The sequence below is a fragment of the Coffea arabica genome, chromosome 11e (assembly GCF_036785885.1).
Source record: "Coffea arabica cultivar ET-39 chromosome 11e, Coffea Arabica ET-39 HiFi, whole genome shotgun sequence".
NCBI classification, from domain to species: Eukaryota; Viridiplantae; Streptophyta; class Magnoliopsida; order Gentianales; family Rubiaceae; genus Coffea; species Coffea arabica.
Genome location: NC_092331.1, coordinates 44,752,918 through 44,772,429, shown reverse-complemented (window position 1 = coordinate 44,772,429; position 19,512 = coordinate 44,752,918). Strand labels below are relative to the sequence as shown.

Below are 19,512 nucleotides of genomic sequence, written 5' to 3'. Positions count from 1 at the left end.
TTTGATCCTTGACAAAACTTATGGACCAAAATCAATTTGAATTGAAACCATCAAGAAAGAAAAAAGTTAAACTAAAAACTTAGAGACTAGATAATTTTCTTAGTTTATAAATGTGTCAGGAGTACTAAGGAAATTATTCACCCAAAATGTTTTCAAGACCCTAAAATATATCAAGTTTTGAATTAAATTAGAAAAGTAATAGGCAAAAGTGGTTAGAGGGCTATGTGGTCAATAGTTTCTCAGAAATTAAATGAATTTGAACATGTCGATTTAAAGTAATAGTCCAAAAAAAATTGTCAATTTCAAGAAAGAAATAGATTCATTCAATAAAAGCTACAGCTGATGATTGTCACAACATTCGCTATTAAAACTCACGAGTGAAGGCTTTTTATTCTTTACATTAGACCTTGTGCACTTAATTTTGTCTATCTTACACTTCCACAGCTATCAAACGCCAAAAAATTCTACAATGATTTGCTTCAGCACGAAACACAAAAACTAAAGCAAAAATTTCCATGTTGATCTTTTTAAAAAAGGAAGGATAAAGAAATTCTTGATCTATTGGGTAAAAACAAAATCTAAAAAAATGAAATGCTTAAAAAAAAAGAAAAAAGAGGAAGAAGAAAGGAAATTTACGCGTTGATTATGTATTGACTAAATGCCGATAATTTAATGAATATTTTCACGTCGGTTTTGAATGAGGCATGTGCACTTGGATTACCGATACAACAATTAATGTAATTAATATAGTGAGAGTGGTTGGCAAAAGATTAAAAAAAAAAAAAACTACTCTACCATTTAATCTTTTTTCAAAATATTTCAGTTTGTTATCTGAATTCAATATTTTCCTAGATTCCCCTTTAAAGCAACATAAACTCGATTTACACTTTTCATTTGAAGCAAATTTTGATTAAGTAATTAGCTTTCAATCATTTATGTGACCTAACTGTCGTCCTACTGTTTAGTCTTTCAAATACATTGATGGTTTGGGAAGGGGAGAGTTGTATTGGGTGACAAAAATGGAGAAATTGTAAGTAAGAGATTCTAAATTCAAGACATCCCACTTAAACAAAAAAAAAAATGATAGTCAAAATGGCTATTTTTTAGATTCATTTGGGCAAAGTAAAATTATTATCCATTTCAGGGGTGTCAGTGTAATTAACCCTATCTCAAAGCCTTACAATCAAAAGACCCCAATTCTCCTCCAAGTCATCTCTTCCCTTTTAAACCCTCCAATAAAGATGCAATATTGTCATGGTCAAGTGATTAATTCAAGCTGTAGAAACCGACATTTGAGATATGAATATTGGTGATGTGCTTATAATAGAAAAGTTTCTCTGAAGATCATGGATTCAAAGAAGCCAACTAAAGGATGCTCCATTTTTATTTTTTTGGCAAAATATCTACTGATTTTTACTCATGGTGTGTAATCATGTTGGTAGGGAAGGTAGCAATTGATATGAAACCCCAACTATGGATCATGGCATGTAGAAGGATGTCTAAAACATCGTGTTCTAATGAATGCTAGTTTAGAGAAGCTGTAGAAAGTACCGTTAAGATTATGAAATCAGAAACTTTAATGGCACTCCCTTATTTGCTAATATCACACATAAATTAAATATAGTTGCTTAAACATGGCCAACAAATTATTGCTCTTTCAAAGATTTAACTTTTTAATGAGCTTTAGTGCTAGACCACGTAGAAAAAAAAAGGGAATAATATTAGATCTTTGAAGAAATACAAAATTAACTACTAAATATACAACTCACTTGAACTACAAAAATGTACACCCCCATAGAATTTTCATAATACATACCAATCACAAGTAGACTTTGAGGAATCCAAGTTTTGATACAAAAAAATGAATTTCACCGATATTGTTGGACTTAATTAGATCTTAATTTATCAATATTTTTCTACTAGAGAATTTGTCTTCCATGGTCGATTTGGAAAGCCTTAGTTATTTTTCTTCTTTTTTTTTGTAGAAAAGAAGAAAATAAAGCGGCTGTGTTTGAATAGGTTACATTGTTGCTCCAATCTGTGAAGTTTTGTTTTAGGGAGGCCAATCTACCGACATGGAAAAGGAAACAAATAAAAATAAAACAGGGCATTATAATCTCCTATAATAAGAAAGATGGGCCATTGGGAGTGTCAGCAATAAAAAGGGTAGTGCCATTATAATTCTCCTTTCTCTAATATGAGTGCAAAATTTTTCTTTATTTTTTCTATGGACCAAGGACATCATCATTAAAAAGATCCCTCTTTCTTGAAATCGAGATAGGGTTATGAAAACATTTTTGTAAAAGTAGTTTTATATATAATACTGTAACACTTTTTATAATATGATATATCTAAAATTAAAAGGATAACAAAAATAAAAAAGATAACAAACTTTTCCAAAAGACTAATCCAAACAAAGTCCGTCCAAGTTTCTCACCCATTCATTCTCCAAGCCTTCATAATCTGTTTAAATTAACTTGAAGCATGCTTGTAATAAGATTTGCATAACCAACATTTCTTAAAAAGGATTTTTCTAATGGGTGACTATTCCATTAGTAAAGTTGAATCAGACATAACTTAATATATGGATATAAAATATTACAATTATTGCATTCCCTACACTTAGACACTTTCTCAATTAATTATACTTTTCTAAAAATGATGTGTCTGGATTACTAAGTTATTCTAAATAATATTTCGTGTACATCATAAATATATTTTTCAATTCACATTTTTATATCACATACATTATATTACAAAAAATGCTACAATAACTTTTCTAAATAATATTTTAAATAATACTCTACCCAAACACATTCTAACGAGTGTACATAGAACCCCTTTCAATGAGTGTACATAGGGTACTCATTAATTAACCATTATTCAAATGTTATAGCACACCATCAAGAATAAGTCCTAGTCATTTAAATACCATATACCAAGAAAATTGATATAAGCTATTGATATGTCGTACTCATCTGTAATCAAGATCTTGAAACACCAATGTACTGGTAATATAATCATCAACAACACCTCCTACATTTGTTCCAGTTAACGTCAAATCTATTATCAATCAATCCGTCGATGATAGAATACGAGAATTCATCCTATATCGTATTTTCTTGTGTCTTCTTTGGTCAAATCTTTTATTTCTCTTTGTCTTTATTATCCAACCTAAATAGCAGTTTCAAAGCTTTTATGTCTCTATGTATTTATTTCGTCTGTTTCTCAATAGTTTAAGGGCCACTATAGATGAATAATAACTGCCCCTGCTAATCAATTTCAACCTTTAAAGGGGTCTCCTCGTACTGTTAATGTAGAGATTTTTTTTGTGGGTGAAATGAAGTTTTGGTGCTTAATATTTGGTTTATGTGTCAAATTGGTCCCCCAATGTTTCGGTTAAAATAAATCTAGTCAACAAAATTTGTGATTTTAGCTAATCTTCAGTCTCACGTAATAATTAAACTGGATCATGATATAAACAAATCTTCATGGTAGATAGCATAAAAATAAAAGATTAATCTAAAATTGAATAGCCGCATGAATCGACCATACATTTTGTTCTCTTCAATCTCTTAAAAAAAAAAAATTTGTTGAAGCAGTAATCTCTGAACTTCGACCCTTTAGAAATAGTTAATGATCAACAAATCTAGCCAAACTGCGCCATTTAAAACTAAAATTCTTCCCAGTCTTATATTTGAAAAGTTATTGTAATTACCTACTCTGCTTGATAGTAAAATGCTAAAACCTTTTGAACGATAATCATCTTCAAATAAAATCTTTTTTCACAAATGATGTTTTCTCAGTATATTAAACGACCTTAAACGTTATCTGTTCCCTCAACTTTTCATTTCCTTGTTTTAACCTAAAAAATCTGATTATCTAATCAATTTAAAGCTTATACTTTTCTGGCAAATAAAATAGGTCAACCAAGCAGAATTAAAGATGTTTTCTGACAGTAGTTTGATCCATGCGCAGCTAATTACATTCCTTCAACAAAGTAGATATTTTTTACTAAAACAGACTACCTATATGATAGTTGTAAAATACTTAATAGACTCCGTAGTAACTAATTAGTATAGAATGCTTCTTACAAAATTATTACACCAGCTAATGACTCGTACAAAATTTGAGTTTCCATGAAAAGGACTTGTAATTTGAACTTGGACAAAACTTTGGGGACCAAAATCCATTGAAATTGAAAGCATTAATAATTAAAATAAAGTAAAAGCTTGGAGACTAAATAATTCTTCTGATAAAAATTTCAGGACTAAGGAAATACTCACCCAAAGATGTTTTTAAAACCTAACCATATCAACTTTTTAATTAAATTAGAAGGGATAATTCCAAAAACCTCCCCTAAGCTTTCTGACAATTTCACTCATCTCCATTTAGGTTTGAATAATTACACTAACCTCCCTTCATATAGTAACATGACTATAATATCCTTCACTTATAAATAATTCCTTAAAAAAAAACTCTACAACTCCAACTAGTTTTTCATTTTAAAACAACGGTTACCACACAAAATAAACTCTTATTCTCTCTCTCTGACTCTCTTTCCTACCTTCTTTCTCCTCGCAAATGCTATCTACACAATCATCTAATATATCTCGAATCCTCATTATTATAAAAAGGGTAAACAACAAAAAAGCCCCTTGTAGTTAAGCAATCATACATAAAAGCCCCCTGTGGTTTCATATCATACCAGTCGATACCCCGTGGTTTGAATTAACCTGAAAAGTGGACGGAAATCATCAAATATTCGGCGTGTGTCTTAAACGAACTGCAAAAGCGCGTGCATATGCGAAAAACAGATTTCCACCACAAACTTTCACCTGATAAGCCTACTTTATCCTTCACTCTTTAATAATAAGAGACCAGCTTCCAAGTCTTCCGAGTCTTCATGTTCGGCCAAAATTGAAGATTGAAGGCAGCATTCGAAGCTTGTGCAAGTAATCAATCAAGCAGAGCTTGCAGGCTAGCAAAGGAATTGCAGGAAACAAAGCCTTAAGGTAAAAATGTGAACTGTATCTGTATATATTCGGTCTGCAAATTCTGAAGGAAAAGTGCAGAAAGTACCCCAAGATGTCTTCCTCAAGCTCTCGACCAACAAGCGGGGGAAATGGAGGCAGAGGTCTTCGATACCAGTACAAGGTATGTAATTGTCGAAGGAAGGCAAAACTAAAGATTGTTGAGTCGGAAAAGCCATCGAAAAGATTGTTATATTTTGTGTGTGAAAAAGATGAATGTGGGTTCTTTTCATGGTGTAACCCAATTTACAGAGACGAGCCAGATCGAGATGCACCTATTCCCGTAGTGAGCCAACCTGGTCAAGAAAATGCGTATTTGGGTGGCATGCTCTCAAAACTAGAAAATTTGGACAATGAAATGAAGAATTTGAAATTGCTAGTTGGAGGTTGTGTTATGGTATCTATCTTTTCTATTTTACTGTTGTTGATGTCTACCAGATAAGATAATGGTAGGCTGTTGTTGATGATGTAGTTCTTCATCTATCAAATTGCTAGTTGGTAGGCTGCTGGTGATGTATGGAGTTTTGTTGCAGTGAAATTGAGCAAAATTGGTAATCGACATCTTGGAGTTTTGTTTTGGTAATCTGCATTTTGAAAACACCAAAAAATGAACGAAATAAGCTAGCTGGAGTTTTGTTTGCACATTAGTAGTCTTAGCTCAACTAGCTGCATTTCAGCAGGTAGTCTTAGCTCAACTAGTTGTGGAGTTTTGTTTGGTGTCTACCCCAACTGAATAATGGTCAGATTTGTTCTGGTGTTTCCACTACGGGTAAGAAATATACCTGCTGAAAATTGGACAACAACCGATACAGAAGACAAACAAAAAAAGATTGGACAGCAAGTGAAATAGAAGACAAAATTGAATCTAGTTGCCAGTTGCCATTCCGCATAACATTCATCTCAACTTGCCCAAGAACATAGATTCAGAACTATTTCCAGAACAAAGAGTGTAACTACAAAATCTGTTTCCAAAATATTCAGTAACTACAAAATTTGGTTGCCATTTCAGGGAACCAAAATCTAGTACCCAAGAACTTCATTCAGTCACCACAAAAATAGTAAATACATAAGCTAAGTGTATGCAGAACATAGATTCCATCACTGTTTCAAGAGTCATTCAGTAACTACAAAATCAGCTTGCTATTTCACACAACCAAAATCTGGTACTCAAGAACTTCATCTAGTCACCACAAAAATAGTAAATACATAAGCTAAGTGTATGCAGAACATAGGTTCCATCACTGTTTCAAGAGTCATTCAATAACTACAAAATCAGCTTGCTATTTCACACAACCAAAATCTGGTACTCAAGAACTTCATCCAGTCACCACAAAAATAGTAAATACATAAGCTAAGTGTATGCAGAACATAGATTCCATCACTGTTTCAAGAGTCATTCAGTAACTACAAAATCTGGTTGCCATTTCACACAACCAAAATCTGGTACCCAAGAACTTCATCCAGTCACCACAAAAATAGTAAATACATAACCTAACAGTATGCAGATCAGTAGACATTACATTTTCATCGATAACCAATCATTGTACATTCCAGATAGTTGCAGACATCATTGCAACTACATGTAATATTCCAAAATGAAGGTCTAACTACAGCTAGACAACTATTAGGCAGGTAATTAAGGCTGGATAGCTTTTGATCTCTTTGGCCTTAACTTGCGCAAGACATCAGTAATAGTTGGAGTTGTGGCTGTGGTTGCTGTTGCAGTGGTGGCATCAACACTGTTACCCCCACTCATATTCGTACCATGCACAGGCTGCAATTACATACATAAAGAGAACTTAGATGTATATCAGAACTCCGTTTGTTTTTATGAAACTCATTAAATCAATGTAAAAGCTTGGTTAAGTGTACACCTTCCTAGCCTGTTTGCTAGTCATTGTGGTACTTCGTGCAGCAGTCACTCCTTTACTAGTTGATTGTGGTTGAGTGGACGACTCAGCAATTGGTTCAGCTGCGCTTGCTTCAGGTGCCTATAAGAATGATATTTAACATTATTAATACATACAGATGCTATACAAATGACATTTAAGTGTACAAGGAAAATTACCTTATAAAATTTGGAGTTAGGGTGAATGAGATTATTGCACGTCCGTGAGTTATGCCTCGGCTGAAAACATCTCTTGCAATGTACCACAAGCCCCTTTCTAGTTGATACTTGACCCTTCTTAGGTTCATCTTGTGCTCTTTGGCGTAGTTTCTTTGGTCTACCAGGCATTCTCCTAACCGCAGGGGGGTTTATGGACTCTTCTTCAGCTGTTATCCAGTAAATATCACTTGGAACAGGTGTGATAGTATATGCATATGTTTTCAGATATTCTGCTCTAGTGTAGCAAGGCATGCACATAATTTTTAATAGGCAATCTACACACTCCTATCGCCGCACATGCATGGGCACAAGGATAACCTGTTAATTGAAAATATCCACAGGTACATGTCCACTCACGCAAGTCTACTACCACACATTTTCTCACACAACAGTCGACCTCATACTTGTGACCACCGTCCCAGGTCGCATCAAATGTCCTACTCAACCTCTGATTCTTATCGATCTTTTCTGCTATATTAGGACAAATCTCTCCTTGAAACTTTTGCATTCCAGATCTCTTTGTTTGAATTCTCTGCATCAATCTCCTCCTTATCCATTCAAGCATCCCAATGATAGGTAACTCTCTTGCTTCTAATATATAGTTGTTGAATGACTCATTCAGGTTGTTTACCAGAATGTCACATTTACTATAACCTGTAAAATGTGATCTACTCCAAAGAGCTGGTGGAATTCTGCTCAACCATTCAGCAGCTTCTTTGTTTGCCTTTTTTAGTTCAATCATTGCCATTTTCCATTCCCTTTCATTGCCAGCACTTGTAGCAGCCCAAAACATGTCTTTCATTTCCTTTCCTTTGCACTTTTGGTTAAAATTCTGGTACATATGCCTCAAGCAAAATCTATGCTCTGAATTTGGAAACAGTTCATTCACAGCATGCACAAGCCCTTTTCTGTCTATCTGAGATAAAGGTCCAAGGAGTGTTATCTCTTTCCATGCCCAAATCAGCCATTAGCAACTCCAAAAACCATTTTCAAGAGTCATACAGCTCTACCTCTACCACTGCAAATGCTATTGGCACCATGTTGTCGTTGCCATCTCTGCCAAGTGCTGATAATAATTGACCACCAAATGTTGTCTTAAGGAAACAGCCATCTAGACCAATTGTTGGTCTACAACCATCAAGAAAACCCTTCTTGCAGGCATATAAACAATAATATAACCTTTGAAATGTACCCCTTGAACCATCAGGAGGCTTGTCAATCTGCATTTTTACAGTACTTCCAGCATTTGTGTCTCGGACTGTGGCTGCATAACTCCAGAGTTTTTGATACTGCTCCATGTCCGTGCCTAGCATCATATCCTTTGCCTTACGTTTAGCTCTACCAACCTTAGCAATTGAGACATTGATCATTAAATCTCTTCTGATGTCATTCTTCAACCCTTGACACATTGATCATTAAATATCTTCTGATGTCATTCTTCAACCCCATCAAATCAACTTTTGGATTATCCCTGATCTTCTCTTGATATTTGTTGCTCAGATATGAGGCTGTTGCATGCTTATTTTGATATTCTCGAGCACACACATGCTCACCCTTCAGTGACTTTATTTGGAAGGTCGATTCATTTTGAATTGGTGTTGCCCGAATCCTCCAACTACAACCTTTTACACAGATAGCAATAATTTTTTTGGAGTAGTTTTTCACCCAAGTAACTTCATAACCCTCTCTTACTAGCCATTCACACAACACAGATCTAAACACTCTAAAATTAGTAAACTTCTGCCCCACTTTCAGCTCAAAGTGTGGCTTCCCAAACTCAACTTCATGATTGAAGTCAAGGCAGTCGTCTTCTTCTCCACTACCAGATCCAAATCTATCCAGCAAATCTTCATCTGGAACCACAGGTTCTTGCCAATCCTCTTCAGTCACCTCAGTATTCCCTACCCTTTCATCTTCTTCTCTCAAATCTGATTCTCTAAATGTTGCAGAAGATTTTTTGATGTTTGCAGCTTCATCTTCTGATGGCCCTTGAGATGAAACAGGTCCTTTTTCAATGCTTACATCTTCAACATCTGATGGCCTTTGAGATGAAACAGGGGGGTCAATTTGCCGAATCACATCTGGCCCTCTAGATTGTGAAGTTTTGCTGGCCCTTTTCTTTCTCACAGAACCCCTTTTGGGAGAACTTTTTTCATCTGTCTTTCCACCAAATGAGAATACATGCACTGGCAATTTTTTTATGTCTCCATCTGCCCCTGCCCCACCTTTTTTTGTTATAGTTGCTGTGTCCAGCAGTATCTTTCTTGGGGCTAAAGATGTCTTCATCTTCTATTGTTTCCAACCCATCTTTTAACCATTCTAGCTCTTCATCATCTTCACATGCACCTGTCCCCGTAGTGTTAGTGACCCACCATCTTCATGTCCACAGGTTGTATCAGGGCATTCATTTTTTATTCCATTACTGACCCCACCATCTTCTGGCTCCTTTTCAAATGGCTCATCCCCACTACAAGCATAAATTAGCCTTTCCGTTGGCAAGTTCCATTAGCACTGCTTCATTAAATTAATATCATTATTGTCCCTAATTGGGTGTAGACCACCTTCTAAATCAACATCTGGGACACAAAACCAAAACGTTACTTTATTTGCTCCTTCATCTACTTTTTTAAACATTCTGCACAGGCTCACTATCGATAACTGATCTTCAATTCTGTCTTTGAAAATAGCCATGTGGGTTCCTGTGTAGTGGAGCCTTGGTTTTTCTTTAAATCTCCCACCAAAATACATGTGTACGTCAACTTTGTCCTCAGATTTCTCCTCTGTGATACCATGACAAGCAATAAAGTTCTCAGAGTCTTTTACAAGTACACAAAAACCTAACATAATACAATCAGAACAAACAATTGGGGACCACATTGGACCACAACATGTCTCGATATAAGCCATATTAAGATAATGATAGATTACAGAAATTAGCATGCTTGACAAGTCATGGCATTTAATAGTAGTAATTGCTCAATAGAAGTAATACTGCACTTTGATAGTATAACTGCAAGCCAAAAAGACGGACTATCAGACTCAACAATTGAGTCTGACCAAAAACAAGGGATGACCAGATTAGGACCTGAAACACGTAGCCTTATCATCCCAAACAACTGAGGCATTGGAACCAAAGCTGCTAAACGCGTTTTTGGAGGGACCTCTTCTATAAAACTGTCTCTTTTTAAGCTTTCAAAAATTATCAAAACTTTACCAATTTGAAAGGGACGCTTAAACTATCTGTCTATGCAGCTAGGTTTGCTGGCCATACGTCAAAAACCTTCATCTTCATTAACAACATTCGTAAATACATCAAAAAAGCTATCTTTGTTAAATAATGGCCTCCCAATTTAATCTGAAATCAGTAAATAACAATTTTTCTTGTACAACATACCCCAAAACCCGAATCGAAATAGATGAGAGATGATACACTAACCCATTTTTCTTTGATTTTTTACTGCAAATCTTAACTTCCTTGTATTCTCCGTCGATCTTGATATTTGATTGAAATAACAATCGAAAATTTTGCTAAAAATTGGCTAGAAAAGGGGTTGCTCTATCTCTCTCTTCGTTGGTTTCGATAGAATGAAAGTGCAAAATTACTTCTGCAATTTTCGCTTATATCAAAAGGGTATTTTCGTCTATTCACTCAGCTCCATCTGTTTTGACGATTTTCGTCCACTTTTCAGGTTAATTCAAACCACGAGGTTTCGACTGGTATGATATGAAACCACAGGGGGCTTTTATGTATGATTGCTTAACCACATGGGGCCTTTTTGTTGTTTACCCTTATAAAAATAGATCCTCTCTCCCTTTTTTGTTTTACTTTTTTAATAAGTATAATTGAATTGAAATTGCGAAATGACAAGTTGTCAGATCAGATTTGTTGTAAAACTATATGAAGGTGAAAAGGATGACGATGATACAGAGTACAGACAAAAAAATAAAAAGTAATAGCTATAAAGGGAACATGGATTGAAGAAGATTACATTATTATGTCAATTGTGCAAAAAAGAATGTTGGGATATAAAAACTGCAATCAGATTTGCCTAAAGACATGGGATGTGGTCTCTAGTATTGCTTTTGGTTGCTCTGTATTAGTATTCTTGGTGGGTTAGATTATTTTAGTATCAACAAAGTTGCAACCATTTATATTGAATTTGGATAGTGACATCGGTCAATTCAAACACTGAATTTAGGCAAAAAAAGAGGCTAAAGATTAGGTTGAGTACAAACTTTAATTGTCACAGTTGATTTCATAGGAAGCTTTGGGGCAGCAATGGACTGTCAAAATTATGAGAATATGGGGATTAAATTGAAGTTATTATTAAGTTCATTAGGGTGATGGTTTGTCATTTACAATAGTTGTATCGTGGAAGAACTTTATTAGTGAGTTTTCCCCTTTCTAAGTAACAAAGGGGTATTTTAGGATTTTGAGGACAAATTTAGCATAATGGGTCTATATTGTGATTGAAATGCTAATCATAGGGGAAGTAAGTGTAATTTTTTAAACTAGAGGGGAGCTTCTTGAAATAGTTAGTTTTTGAAATTATCCCAAATTAGAAAAGTAATAGGCCAAGGTGGTTAAAAGGCTACATAGTCAACAGTTTGTCAAAAATGAAATGAATTTGAATATGTGAATATGAAGTACTAGGCCAAAAAAAATGACAACTTCAGCAAAGAAATAGGATCATTCACTAAAAGCTAAAGCTAATAAGTGCCACAATACAATCTTTTGTCAAGCAATACAATCAATTATCGTTTCGAAAAAAAAAAAAAGTGCCGCAACAGTCGCTATTAAAACTCACGAGTGATGGCTCTGAATTTGATGTTTTACGTTAGACGTCGTATACTTTATTTTGTCTATCTTACGCTTTGATAGCTATCAAATGTCCAAAAAATCTGCAATGATTTGCGTCAGAACGAAAAACAATACCAAAAGGAAAAATTCCATGTTGATCATTTCAACAAAAAAAAAAAAAGAAAAAGAAAATTTCTGCATTGATTAGGTAAAGGGCAAAATCCAGAAAATTAAATCACATAAAAAAGAGGAGTATTTCCAGGTTGTTTAGGTATTGGACAAAACACTAACAATTGAATCAATATTTTCACTTTGGTATGTAATGTGTCATGTGCACTTCGATTAATTAAGATTACCGATACAATAGTGTAATTAAAATGGTAAGAGTGGTGGCTAAAGGAAAAAAAAAACTACTTTGCCATTTAATGTTTTTCATAATTTTTCAGTTTGTTGTCTGAATTCAAATTTTCCTAGAATTCCACTTAAGGCAAAAACTAAACTCGAATTACTTGAGTTCGCATAGAAGTAAATTTCGATTAAGTAATCGAATTTCAATCATTCACATCACCTAACCGTTGTCCTGCTGTTTAATGCTTAAACAGCAAAGTAAATTTATTGCCCACTTTTGGGGTTGTTTTCTTTTCTTTTTTTTTTTTTGGGGGGGGAGGGTGGTGGTGGGGGCAGGGAGGGTGGTTGGTGTAATTAACCCTATGTATAAGCCCTACAACCAAAGGACCCCCATTCCCCTTCATGTCATCTCTCTTTTTTTTTCAGTTTCTGAACCCTTTTCACATTTACCCACTTAATCACACTCCAAGAAAGGTGCAATATTGTCATGGTCAAGTAATGGATTAACCAAGACGATGTCAATAGTGCTGATGTGCTTATAAGCGAAAAGTTGCTTTGAAGATCGTGGATTCGGAGAAGCCAACCAGAGGGACAACCCTTTTTCTTTGTGACAAAAATCTTGTGATTTTTATGAATAATGATGCTATTAGACAAGGTCGTAATTGATTTGAAAGCTCTACTATGGATGATCAATGATGGCACATAGAAGGATGCCCAATGTATCGTGTTCATAAAAAAGTAGTAATTTTAGGTTAAAAAATTATCAAAAAATTAGGTTGGAATCACATTTTGCTAATTTGAATTTATAAGAAATATAAAATTAATATTTTAAAAGTGAAGGATGAAAAAAATTTATTTGACAAAATATAAGGGATGTTTTGAATGATTTTCCCATATTAAAATTATGAGATGAAAAATGTAATGGCACTTCCGTAAGTATCAATCTCACTTATTTACTTATGTAAAGCGATAAAAATGTTCATACTTTTCATTTTTTCATACTAATTAGGGTGAACTATTAGAGAGCCCTTAAATTATTTCGATTATGTTAAATTGGCCCTTTATCTATTTTAAGTCTCAAATTGATCCGTTAACAATAAAAATATCAAAATTTGATCCTTTAGTTTATTTTCACTATTAGATCCATCAAATTTTGTCTTAGAGCCAGGGGTTTGAAAGTTGGAAATTGACTGAAGGATTAAAATTTGGCACTTTTTATTATTAAGGGGTCAATTTGAAACTTGAACTATATTAGGGGTCAATTTGAGATAATTGGAATAGTTTAAGGGTTTCTCAGCTAGTTTAACCTTCTAATTTCAATTTCAAAGAACGGGCTGGTTGTAAATTCAATGAACTATAGGTATAAATCCTTTTAAAAAAAAAAAAAAAAATCTTTGTCTAATGGACATGATCAAGATATCCAAAGGAGTGAGATTAACTGACGAGGCAGTTTTTGCAGAAAGGCAATTTCACTAGCATTTCCATTGAATCATTTATTTTAGCATAAGGACATTTTTGACTGGCAGAGAAGCTTTAAGAATAGAATTTGCCTATAATTAGAAAAGTTGGAAATTAAGGTATACTAGTACTATTATTAGCCGCTTTTTTGCCTGTATCTGCATGCTTTGTCAGAACCAGCGAATTGCCAGGCACCGTCAATCTCGCGTTGTAGATTAAGAGTACAACTCGTGTTTTTGGTCCCTCCCTTTTTGCATCTTTGACTCGAATTTGTTCCCACCCAACAAGCGGCTTTATGCATGCATTTGGCCTTCTAAAAGTCAGTGGAGAGGCTTGATTTATGGGCAAAATACACTTTGATCCTTGTGATTAGGGGTGGCAATTTTTGACACGACCTGAAAACACGACACGAACCTAATACGAAATTAATGGGTTTGGGTTGAGGTTTCGGGGATTCGGGTCAGAATCGGGTTGGACCCGATGAACCCGAAAAGAAAACAGGTCGATTTCGGGTCAACCCGTGGTGACCTGATATGACCCGATATGACCCGTTTACGAATTAAAAATAATTTAATAAACATAAAAATAATTTTATCTAACTAAACTAAGTTATTCTTTTTTTCAAAGGCATTAATTACTTAATCCTAAATGAATTTATTTAATTTGTGTGAAATTGAAATTATTATATTATATTTTGGACAAATTATTTGGACAAATAATATATTATATTATTTTTTACTTTTATATTATTTTAATTTATTTTGTATTTTGTTTGGGATAAAACACTTTTACGGTGTTTAATTTATTTTAGATTTGGTTTGGAATTATTTATTTAAATTTTTATTACTTGATTATGTAATTAGTTTTGTGAGAAATTGATTTTATTAGAAATTACAGTGATAAATTAATAAATTAAAATTAAGTTTCGGGTCATTTCGGGTCGACCCGCCAACCCGTCAACCTGAAATTTTCGGGTTCGGGTCAGCATACCTGACCCGTCACGGGTTGGCGGGTCGGGTTCGGGTCAACAGATTTTCTGACGGGTTGACCCGGACCCGACCCGCCAACCTGATTTGGACCCGAATTGCCATCCCTACTTGTGATTTAGCATTTTTTCACGTAACCTTCTTAAGATTTTTAAAACTATACATAGCCTCTTAATGATTTAAATTAAAGTGCCAAAATAATGAAATTTTTGCATTCCATAACGGAGTCAACTAAAATGTCAAAAGTACCTCTATGTAAAATTAAAAATTATTTGTTAGCCACATCAGGTTTTATATATATATATATATATATTAAAAATCATAAAAGGGTTATATGGTAAAACACTAAATCATAAGGAGATTACATGGTGAGGCATAAAATCATATGGAGTTAAAGTGACATGCATATGATGTTTATATATTTTAGTCACTGTAGCCATTTTAGTTTTTAAACAAGAATAATTTCGACATTTTCATTAGTTCTATCACAAATGGTTATTTTCGTCATTTTGACACTTTAACCCAAACTATAAGGAGGTTATATATATAGATTTTGAGACTATAAAAGGTTATATAAAAAATTGCTAAATCATAGAGGGCAAAGTGTATTTTGCCCTTGATTTATCCAAGAAAGGGCCTTCTACATAACCCAAAAAAAGGGAAAAGAAAAAAGCTTGTTAATTTTTTTATCACGCCCGATAATTCTCGAATTCCTCAAGTTGATTAAATCTAGCACTTCTAATTAATATATCAACTATCTTTGACTCTAAAAATATTAAATAATAATCAAGTGTATATATTCTTGGTTTTTTTTTTTTTGGACAATAAATCCTGCCCACATAGTGTAGGATTTGGCATGAGTCTTTCTTTCGTGGAACTTACTAGGGTTGGAAGCAAATCATAAAAGTCTTGCTTCCTTATAGGACACAGTCATTGTTCTCAATAGAAATGAGGGGTAGTACTATCTAGAAAGAGTAATCACGTTTTTCCTCCCCACCTAATTCTTAATTTATAACAAATAAATACATCTAGATAATCAACTAATGCATGGGAAAAGAATCATTTCGACGAGTTATCTTTTCCTCATACAGTGCTTTGTTCATTAAATTGTTGACTAAGGTATTTGAAAGTAACCAAAAAAGGAATCAAAACACAGGATATATAATTAAATTAACACTTCAAAACTGACCATGAAACTTTTCTAAATTGTTACTACAATTGCTAGTACAGCACTATAGTCAAAAGGTCATCTTATAAAATACCCTGAGGTAATAGGAGAATTGTCAATTAGATTAACGGGAAAGCAGACGGGTTTACCAAGTCAAAGCTTTAACGACACCCGCATATGCTCCTTTCCTTGAAGTAGCTTCTACAGAAAAGAAAAAAAATACTTGAGATTTCTTCACTTTTAATGCAGATTTTTTTTTTTTTGTTTTTGAAAAAGAATGCTCTTTCCTGAAATCTAGAATCCATACGGAAGGTGTTCTTAAAAGGTAATTATATGAAATAGTAGTGTGACACTTTCTAAAACGTAATATATGTGAATCAATAAGGTGATCTGAAAAGGTTGTTAGAAAGTATTCTTGGAAAGTTTTTCAAAAAATTAGTAAGATACACAGAGTTTAATCTCTCACCGACCGGTTTCTTTTCTAGGGCTTCACAATCTATTTGAACTGTAGAGCATACTTGTGGAACTTTAATGTTTACACGACTTGTAAAATCAAGAACTATCTTAGTCACTTCTATACCGTATAACCTCCGGGAAAAGTGACCTTAAATACTAATAAGTCACATTCATTTCTAATCAAGATCTTGAAACACGACATTCACAAAGATACATAATAATCATTATAAATTCATCAAAAATACCTACTACATTTCTTATAGTTGACCTCAAATTAATCTATCAGTCCATCTATGAGAGAATAAGAGAATTGTTCCTACATACTACCAAGATTAAGAGAAAAGTAAAAGGCTCTGCATGGAAGAATCTTCAAAATAAGATGAACCAGTCAGCTTCTTAGCTGTTAAGATCTGATTAACGCGTTACATGGAAATCTCGGCAGCCGATATCGGCCCGTAGATTTCCACACTACACATTGCCATAATGTAACTATAAATTGAGTGACTCTCTAAGCTCTATGAATCATCCATAGTTGGGGAAAAAAAACCCTTTTCCCTCTTCATTTCTCTTCCTCCGAAAATTTTGCAAGGCATCAATTTCTTCAAGATATTCTTGAAACAAGTAATGGCTGTGAACAAATTTTTTGGTGCAATTTCTGCACTATCTCTACTTCTTCTTCTTTCTAGCTTTGGTTGTGAAGCACAACTATCACCTACATTTTATGATACTACTTGCCCTAATGCTCTCACTACAATCCGTACCACTATCCGGTCAGCAATATCGCGTGAACGGAGGATGGCTGCATCGTTGATTCGACTCCATTTCCATGATTGCTTCGTTCAGGTTAATTCATAATTATAAATCTTTTATTGTTTTGCATGGGTTATTTCCAAATTGAAGTATAAGTAGATGTAATCCTTATAGTTAACGATTACTAGCATTGGTTGTTATGTGCTTAATCAAATGTGGTTCTATCGCTCTTTTACAGGGTTGTGACGGATCAGTATTGCTTGATGAGACCCCTACAATTCAAAGTGAGAAGACATCATTGGCAAATAGACAATCTGCTAGAGGTTTCAATGTTATAGAGGATGCTAAAACCGCAGTCGAGAAAATATGCCCCGGAGTTGTTTCTTGTGCAGATATTCTTGCAGTTGCTGCAAGAGATTCATCAGCTGCTGTAAGTAAAAATTTTAAGTAGTTAACCATTTTTTGAAGCCTTAAAACACAGATGGAAACAACAATAACATGCATAACAATGGATTATTCATTTTAATCTTTAGCAATATGTAGCGATTTCTATGCATTATGAATAATTATTTATTCTCAAAGATTTTACATGGAGATGCACAAATTAGGGCAGGAAAATTGATGGCATTGAAACTAAATCTATAATGGTTTTGCTGTTAAAGCTACTGAGGGGTTGTTCTCCAGCGTTGCAGATTTTGCAAAAGCAAACTAATATGAAATAGTAAAATCTACTTTTGGGTAAATTGCAAATTATAGCTTTTTGTGTCTCGAAAAATCTCAAATTTAGGCCAACCAAAAAAAAAAAAAGGAAATGAGAACATAAAAAAAAAGAGAAGAAAACCCTATTTTTTCAAAATCAGAATGAAAGATCATGTAAAATGATTAAACCAGAACACCCTACAATTTTTCTTTAACCTAAAAAACATCATTTGCAGGACCTTTGATAGTAGAAAGTAGGACAAGATAAATGAGACGAATCATTGGAATGTGAAAACATAAGTACTAGATTGTGGTTCATCATTTCCTTCACCTCTTAATACTTGCAATTGCCATAATATCAGGTGGGTGGCCCATCGTGGACCGTAAAGCTTGGAAGAAGAGATTCTACCACTGCCAGTCGTTCCCTAGCAGACAGTGATCTTCCTGCTCCCTTTCACCAGCTTAGTACACTTATTTCCCTATTTTCAAACAAGGGTTTTACTCCGAGGGAAATGGTTGCCCTATCAGGTAATAACTGTGTTTCTTTTCATTTTCACTTTTGGAACCATATGCAAAACCTAATTCTAGTTAATTTTGGTTGGGGGAACGGATTAGGTTAAAAGACTAAAAGCCATTATTAATCTCACCATTTTTGACACGAAAATTCAGGTGTCAGAGATCAAGCATATTTTTATCTTTTCACGTAATTCAAAAAAATCATAAAAAGATGATATATGAAACTAAAAGTAGAGTTTATGATTTACAGCCCTTCAGAAAAAGCAATCCATAATATTTTAGAATACAAACGTGAACACTGGTTTATATTTTCCATTTTTTATTTTCATATTGAATTTGTATAGTTTTGATCCTGATAATGAATATGGAATCGAAATTGAAATGCAGGAGCCCACACGGTAGGCCAGGCACAATGCCGTACATTCCGTGGAAGGATATACAGCAACGGTGCTGATATTGATGCCGGTTTTGCTAGCACCCGTCAGCGCCAGTGCCCATCAACCGGTGGAGACAGCAATTTGGCACCACTTGATTTGGTGACACCAAATCAATTCGACAACAACTACTACAAGAATCTTGTGCAGAAGAAAGGCCTTTTGATATCAGACCAAACCCTTTTCAATGGATCGTCAACTGATACATTTGTTACCGAATATAGCCAAAATCCTCAAACTTTCTCGTCCGATTTTGGTGCAGCAATGGTTAAAATGGGCGATTTAAGCCCCCTTACAGGTCAAGATGGGATCATTAGACGTGTTTGCAGTGCTATAAACTAGAGAGACAACATCATTTTGGCGAAGATTGATCCGATTCAGTTTTGTTTTTAGTATCACAAAATTTGTTGAGTTTCTATATGGTGCAATTGTATATGAAGTCTGATTGAAGTTTCTTTTGTACTCATGAGTTTGTTTTTGTATTCTTTCAAGTTGTAAGTGTTGAAAATTTTGAATAAAAGCAAAAAATGCAATTATTTTAGTGATTTTTCATTTTTCATTTACTTTATTCTATTAATTATTTGAAGTCAATGTAATCAAAGGGAAAAGAAAGAAAAAAATAGAAAAAACTTGTGACAACTTTGAAATTGTCACTCAGCTGTTTCTAGCAAAGAAAGATGAAAACACTTGTGCTTGTATTGGAGGAACACAGTAATCTGCATGAATACAGATATTCACTTTTAAGTGTTTGACAAC

At 34.1% G+C, this 19,512-nt stretch overlaps 2 protein-coding genes across 2 annotated transcripts; one reads left to right on the top strand and one right to left on the bottom strand.

Moving 5' to 3' along the window:
- Positions 1-6,669: 6,669 nt before the first annotated feature.
- LOC113718317 (uncharacterized) lies at positions 6,670-8,510 on the bottom strand. Its single transcript, XM_027243229.1, has 5 exons — positions 8,151-8,510; positions 7,545-8,056; positions 7,186-7,375; positions 6,908-7,024; positions 6,670-6,807 (listed from the first exon to the last, which is right to left on the bottom strand). The coding sequence occupies exons 1-5, from the start codon at positions 8,508-8,510 to the stop codon at positions 6,670-6,672; spliced, it is 1,317 nt and encodes a 438-aa protein (XP_027099030.1).
- An 8,471-nt stretch (positions 8,511-16,981) lies between these two features.
- Positions 16,982-19,299, top strand: LOC113719598 (lignin-forming anionic peroxidase-like). Its single transcript, XM_027244836.2, has 4 exons — positions 16,982-17,200; positions 17,346-17,537; positions 18,169-18,334; positions 18,710-19,299. Exons 1-4 carry the CDS (start codon positions 16,982-16,984, stop codon positions 19,096-19,098), a joined length of 966 nt encoding a protein of 321 aa, XP_027100637.1. The 3' UTR covers positions 19,099-19,299.
- Positions 19,300-19,512: the final 213 nt, after the last annotated feature.

What these genes read in the sequence shown, in the direction of transcription:
- LOC113719598 (XM_027244836.2), top strand. Translation starts at nt 16,982, where the DNA reads ATGGCTGTGAACAAATTTTTTGGTGCAATTTCTGCACTATCTCTACTT. An exon ending in CAAGAGATTCATCAGCTGCT is followed by an intron (nt 17,538 to 18,168) that starts GTAAGTAAAAAT and finishes CCATAATATCAG; the next exon opens with GTGGGTGGCCCATCGTGGAC. An exon ending in GGAAATGGTTGCCCTATCAG is followed by an intron (nt 18,335 to 18,709) that starts GTAATAACTGTG and finishes ATTGAAATGCAG; the next exon opens with GAGCCCACACGGTAGGCCAG.
- LOC113718317 (XM_027243229.1), bottom strand. Translation starts at nt 8,510, where the DNA reads ATGATCAATGTCTCAATTGCTAAGGTTGGTAGAGCTAAACGTAAGGCA. An exon ending in ACCTGGGACGGTGGTCACAA is followed by an intron (nt 7,376 to 7,544) that starts GTATGAGGTCGA and finishes TTGCTACACTAG; the next exon opens with AGCAGAATATCTGAAAACAT. An exon ending in CTAGCAAACAGGCTAGGAAG is followed by an intron (nt 6,808 to 6,907) that starts GTGTACACTTAA and finishes ATGTAATTGCAG; the next exon opens with CCTGTGCATGGTACGAATAT.